At 46.1% G+C, this 7,081-nt stretch overlaps 1 protein-coding gene across 1 annotated transcript in view; it reads left to right on the top strand.

Annotated features, from left to right (window-relative positions):
* The window catches only part of LOC101857688, a gene marked incomplete at its 3' end in the record, with an annotated part of 37,576 nt that extends 30,707 nt beyond the window's left edge, over positions 1-6,869 (top strand). Inside the window, 2 exon segments of the mRNA XM_035968738.1 lie at positions 777-915; positions 6,711-6,869. Coding sequence (XP_035824631.1) covers positions 777-915; positions 6,711-6,869 — 298 coding nt within the window.
* Between the last annotated feature and the right edge of the window lie 212 nt (positions 6,870-7,081).

The raw sequence follows: 7,081 nt of genomic DNA on the forward strand, positions 1-7,081 counted from the left end.
ATGTAAAAATTTGTAAGGGTCGAAAAGTCCCCAAAAAGGTGTTAGATTATACTTGAACAGCCCCTTAACCTCTAGACTACGAGAGCCCCTTATCTTGGTCTTCCTTCTTAAACGTTGCATCCCTCTCAGCGTGGGTTGACCCTGACAGGCACACAGGTAGGGCCCGCGCCTGCCGCCTAAATGACCTAACTGTGGACACGGGATGGCAGATGCACAATACTACTTTTTTCTTTCAGATGCAAGGCTCTTTTGGCTTACAGGCGAGGGAGGGGGAAAAGTGGAAGGAAGGAGTAAGTAGATTCGCACTTAAAGGATTAATAGGCAGTGCACACTGCTAAGTGAATTCATTTAACAAAGCCGGACCGATTTGACACCGACCTTGAAAATAAATGTGTTTGATTTTGAGGGTCACAGTCGAATTCAGTCGAAGGCGGGCGTACTGTGCCAAAATGGTGGCTTTGGCACCTTCACGAAGGAAAATCTCGCTGACCCCGACTCGTTTCGATGAATCTGATTGATAGTGTGTACCGCCTGCTATAGAAGTCACCAAACATTTGCGGACATTTTTTCTCGATAATTTTACCTCTGAAACCAGGCGACCCCCACCTCCTTCAATCACAGAAATCTCCTCTTCTTTTCAAAATGGATGAGATTTGTTTTTTTTCGAAAGCGAGACAATTAATGAACAAGCTTCAAAAACTCACCCTGCCCAAAAAAATGACGAGCGCCTGATTTGCCTCGTCGTGGACACCTGATGTCTCCCCTTTCGTCCGCAGATGCTGCTAGTCTCCACGGTCAGACGAGCTGATCTGGCAATGCGCACCGTCAAAGTCAAGGTCCTTCCCGGAGGGCCCAAGCCAACAACGACAGCCTCAGGCACCACGCCCCCGATGTCTGCGGCTGCTTCAACTCCTGGTAAGTCGACAAACTGAAATCATGTACGGTGGGTTAAGTTTTTAGTAAAAAGGGGTGCCCATTGCGGACGGGATCGGGTCGGGTCGGGTAGGGATGATCACCTGACTCGTCACCTGTAAACAGACATGTTTGGTTTGGAGGCGAAGAGTCGAGCGCGATCGGCTTGTGCCACGATATCCGCTTTGCGCCCTCATTCTGACTAGCAACCCACCCCCGCCCGCCCCGATCCCCCAATGGACACCCCGTATCAGTGTCTAACAGCACTTGCAACACTGTGTCACCAGGCGGTAGAATCGGACGCTCGTCAATATTTTAGGCATATGGAGTATCTAAAAGCTTGTTCGTTTGTCTTGCTTGTGTTCAAACAATCACCTATCTATCTTCCAAAGAAGTCAAGATATTGGCGACTGAGGGGAAGTTGGGGTGAGGAGGAGGGGGGGGGGTCGGTTGTCGGCGTAACATAAACGAGAAAATGGCCACCAAAGTTTGGGGACTCCCAAAGCTACAGTGTCCTCCGGAACTGCTAATTTACATTTTTTTGCTCATCGATATATTTAAAATCCCTGGGCCCCGGGGCGATCAACCCCAATCCAGTGCGTCCACAGGTGGCGGATAGTGGAACGGCCTCTAGATATAGAGGTTAGCTGCGAATATCTAAATAAGCAGTCGCAGACCAAATGGCGGTGAGGATGGAGGGCGGGGTGAAGACTGTGGTGTGGGATCCCATTCTTCTACTCAATGTAAAATACCCTAAGTGCCCGGTGAAAGACTCGCCAGCAAGACTGGGGCGCGAACAACATACGGGTAGATGGAACTCGTTAGCCAGGGATGGCAGTTCATCTAGGAGAAGGAAAACTCTGATAAAAAAAACCCTGCTGTCTAGAAGGCAAACTCAGGAAAGTTATAGGATATGGGAGCACTCCCAGACAGAAAAGCAGGCAGAAGACGGAGAGGTGGAGCGAAAGGTGCCGATAGCTGGGCTAGTCCAAACCGCCTCACGCAAGTCTCATTATGATGACAGGATCCAAACAAGATTTTCGATGTGGCGTTTCATCTGTGAAATCCCGTCAGGCGGATGAAGTGCTGGGCCCTCTGCCTCGAAGGGGCCCACCCCAAGCTACTGGTGGTACCTCTGTCTCTTCCTGGGGAGCCAGGAGAAGAGATAAGTGGAATACAACGACATGGAATTTACAACAAGAAAGATGCCCTAAAAGACACCCTCATCAGAGAAAGGATTGACATAGTCTGTCTGCAAGAGAAACACCTTACTTCAGCAATGAGGTTGAACATCACAGGCTACCAAACCTTTAGAAAGGATGGGAACTGCGCACCTAAAGGAGGAGTGCTCACCCTAGTCGTAAACTCCATCCCGGCGAAAGAAATCAGGGTGCAAGATACAGATGAGTCAGAAATCATAGGAGTCGAGATCAAACTCCCACACTGGATTGTAGCAGTCTAAATGCTATGCACCTCCTGATAAAGCTCTCACGCTTCAAGTGATGGATATTCCAGCAGAGACTGCTTAGTACTTGGTGACTTCAACAGTCATTCTCCAAGCTGGGGATACAGAGACTTAGACGCCAAAGAAGAGGAAATAGAAGACTGGCAAGCTTTCACCAAGCTACACCTGCTCAACAAACCAGACGATCCCCCCACTTTCTTCTCATGAGCCTGGAAAACCACGTCTCACCCAGACCGGTCACATGCCAGCAACAACATCAGCAGAGGATCAACAATACAAGTCATGGAACAACTTGCAACTAGTGACCACAAACCCACCCAAATCACCAGCCAAATCACTCCCCCCACAGTATCAACTAGCACCTTGCCCAGATGGAACTACAAGAAGGCAGACTGGACCAAATTTGGATCTCTTACAGATGTATATACCACCAAAATTCATGCCAAAACCTCAAACACCGACAGAAGTACGAGGGAGTTCACACAGGCCATACTGCAAGCGGGAAAAGAGTCCATCCCCAGAGGAGCTAGAAAGGACTATGTTCCAAACTGGTCTGAAGAGCTCAGAATGTTTGACGACAAAGTCACCACAGCAAGAGAAGCAGTTGAAAATCTACCAACAACAGAAAACAACATTCAGCTAAAGAAAGCTGCCGCAGAATTTAAGAAGGTAACTAACTCAGCCGTTCGGAAAAGTTGGCATGAAAAGACAAGCTCCCTAAACTTACACAGACAAGGAAATAAACTGTGGAGGATTGTCAGATCATTAAACGTAAGATGCACCAGTAATACTTGACAAAGATGGCGAGTCCAAAGTAGATAAACAAGCAGCAAACCTACTCATTCAGCAGTACAAGGAAGTGAGCAAGTTAGAAATATCCCCAGACAGAATAGAAGAAGTACAGAGAATAATACATGCTTTTGATTCCCCACAAGAACCTAAAGATGATGTTATGACCAAACCACTCGTAATGACTGAACTGGATAGAGCCCTACTCCAGCTCAAACCAAGACAAGCCCCAGGCCCAGATAAAATAAGTAGTGACATGCTTATGCATATAGGAAACACTGCTAAGAAGAAAATCCTCCAAATATTCAACAGCAGCTGAAAGAACGGGAAACTTCCAAAAGCTTGGAAAACTGCTATACAGATACCCCTCCTCAAAGGTGGAAAACCCAAGAACAGTGTAGAAAGCTAACGCCCAATCAGCCTCACCAGCTGTCTGTGCAAGCTTCTAGAGAGAATCCTCAACTACAGACTCTGCTGATTCCTAGAGAAAAACCATCTTCTATCAGATAACCAAGCTGGGTTTAGGAAACATCGATCAACCGAAGACCAGATTACATACATTGCTCAGATGGTAGAGGATGGCTTCCAAAGGACAGAACACGCTGTAGCCGTCTGGATCGACCTCGAGAAGGCGTTTGATAAAGCACACTTAACATGATGAAGTGGACAGAAGAGTGGGGACAGAAGATCAACAAGAACAAGACCCGTACACAACATTCAGCCTCTCACCAAAACCCCGAAAGGTAAACTTGCATCTTGATGGAAACACTCTACAACACGAGTCAAACCCCACCTATTTGGGAGTGACGTTTGGTCCAAGACTAACGTGGCAAGCCCAACCAGAGAGGTGTAGAAGTAAAGGCAACAGAAGGACAGCACTTCTTAGAAAGTTGGCAGGGTCAGATTGGGGAGCAAACCACACCGTCTTACGTGGAGCCTATGTTGGATATGTCCGCCCAGTCCTAGAATATGGTATCACAGCGTGGGGAACAGCATCAGGCAGCAACTTCCACAAAGTAGCGAGAATCCATAATCAAAATCTGCGGATCATCACGGGAGCAATGAGATCTACGCCCATTTATGTCATCGAGACACTACCAGGGCTGTAACCTCTGAACGACAGACGCGATCTGAAAGTGACTGTTCATCAGGAAAAGGCCAAAAGAATGCCAACCCATCCAAGGAAGGGTAGATCTTCAAAATGCCAGAGAAAACGCTTTAAAAGAACAAGCTTCCTCCATATGGCGAGACACTCCAGCTCTGGACTCGAAATCTCTCTTGAAGAATCTCCAACCCCACTAGACTCGTGTCAATCCACCCCTTCAGACCAATCACCCCCCCCCCTCAAATTCGAGAGAATCTAGAAAAGCTTGGCACTCATTCTGAAGTCCCTCCTCCAATACACAAGTCACTGACGCTCGACTACCTGGACAGAAACTTCTCAAGCAACCGGTGGAATCGACTTAACACAGATGGATCAGCAACTGATGCAGTCAGAAACGGCAGTGGAGGTATCTACATAGAGTGGATAGATGGGACAACAGAAAGCCATTCCATCCCCACAGGATCTCTATCTTCCAATTACAAAGCAGAAACATCAGCACTCGGAACAACAGCCACCATTCTCTCTTGAATCACCAAAAATCTAAAGCCAACACAGTCATCCTCACTGACGCCAAATCTGTGCTACAAGCTCCCAAAAAGCCACAAACAGCCCAAGTACGACAACTCCTTTCACTCCTATGTGATCTAAACTCCGAAGCCAACACAACTCTGCAGTGGATACCAGGTCACTGTGGCATTCATGGAAATGAAAAAGCAGACGACTTAGCCAAATAAAGGAGCCAAAATGGCCCAGATTGAAGGTGGCATGGATCTCTCAGAGTCAAAAACACTAATAAAAACTGCTTAAAGAAACAGATGGAAGAGGTCCCTCCCTAAGCACAACAGACACGACCCCTAATACATACTAAATAGAGCAGACCAGGTCACAGTCTTAGACTCTGTTGTGGCCACAACAGACTCAAACACCATATGCACACCAAATTAAAAATGGGAGAGTCAGCGATCTGCTCATTTGGACACGACCAAGAGGATGCCAACCATATCCTTCAGCACTGCCCACGCTACGCCACCTTTTGAACACAGACGTGGCAGAATGTGGCTCCCCTTGAGAGAAAGCTCTATGGCAGTCTCTCAGAGTTGAAGTGAACTGCACAGTTTGTGCGCGACATCGGACTGACTGTCTAGCTGCTGTCATCGAGAACGAGGAAGAAGAAGAATTTAAAATCCAAGCAGGAATGTGCTTTTAACAGAGCATGAAAGGTGTGGAGCCCAACACCACGGTGTGACACTATTAAGTCATATGAGTGCCGAAGTTTAGAAGTGTTGGTGGTACTAGAGGGTAACTTCCAAAAAAGAAATTAAGCCGGAGAGATAAGGACGATTAGATGTTTGATAGAAAAGAAGAAGCGAAGCACACCAGAGTATCCGCCAACAACCCGTTCACTGCAGGTTTAACGGTCCCTGCAAAACTGTAGTAAGATAATTTAAGAGGCAGGACCTCCTCTGACAGGACCGAGCTAAACGGGAACATTTAAGTCAAGTGACTTTCCCAAGGACACTACGTCGGACCGAGCTGATTCTCGAAATGCCCGAACTTGTATCTAAAATACGAGTCAGTTTGTAAGCCCAAGAACTATGGTGCGGACAAAAATTCGTGGCGCAACTTATTATCAAATTCATAATATTTCCTGAACTATCAGACAGAGATTCTAGACTCCAGCTTTTGCACAGTGACTTGTACCAATTTGTCTTAACAGATAAATATTAGTTTGTTGTTTTTTTTAACACCTCTTAGCTGTATTCTAGAAAACTCCCGGAAGGACCTTTAGAAAACTCTAAAATTAAATGCTAATGAAAAATCAAAATGGGTTGTTTCTACAGATCTTAAAAGGTTTACAGCTGGGTCAATATGCTGTCCCCGGGGTTTTATGCACCTCGCATAATTTAGCAAAATTTTATTATTTTTTTGCATAATTTCTGATTATTTCCCTTTATCATTCTTTGTTAAAAATTAACAGAATCGAATAATTTCACATTTTTAGGCTCAGTTTGCATAATTTCAGAATTTTTTTTTGGAATAAAACCGCGGGGGCAGAATATGGTTTTTCAAAGTGAGTCCGTCATTTTGTTTTCAAATCGTGACACTATCTTTATTGAACGCATACTTTGAGAACCTTTAGAGCCCCCAACCCTATCCACCCCCACCCCCCAATCATCCATCACCCACCACAAAACAACAACAATAACGCCATCATCATCATCATCTACAACAGCAGCGACAACAACAACGACAACACGACAACAACAACAACAACAACAACAACAACAACAACAACAACAACGACGACGACGACAAAATCAAAACCACTATCAGCCCCAGCCCCAGCCCCAGCCCCAGCGCCGCCAAAGACGACCCCCTCAGACGCCGTTGCCATGACAACCCCTAGAATAAAAACCGCCCAACCACCAACGCCTACAGGAACGGAGACACCCACTTCAGAGCCAGAGGAGAGTTCCGGGGAGGAGGAGGAAAAAGACAACTGCAAGCACTACGTGAAGATACTGGCTCTGTCCGTCGGACTGTCTCTTCTCATCTGTAGTCTCTGCGGAATCTTTGTTCACGCCTTCTATCTCAGGGGTAACTCAGATTTGTGGTTGGCTTTTACATTTGTGTCTGCTTTTTGTTGCTGTTGCTGTTTTTGTTGTTGTTGTTGTTGCTGCTGTTGTTGTTGTTGTTGTTGTTGTTGTTGTTTTGCTTAGTGGTCTTTTCTTGTTGTTGTTGTTGTTGTTGTTGTTGTTGCTGTTGTTGTTGTTGTTGTTGTTGTTTTTGTTGTTGTTGTTGTTGTTGTT

The sequence above is a fragment of the Aplysia californica genome, unplaced genomic scaffold (genome assembly GCF_000002075.1).
Source record: "Aplysia californica isolate F4 #8 unplaced genomic scaffold, AplCal3.0 scaffold00005, whole genome shotgun sequence".
NCBI classification, from domain to species: Eukaryota; Metazoa; Mollusca; class Gastropoda; order Aplysiida; family Aplysiidae; genus Aplysia; species Aplysia californica.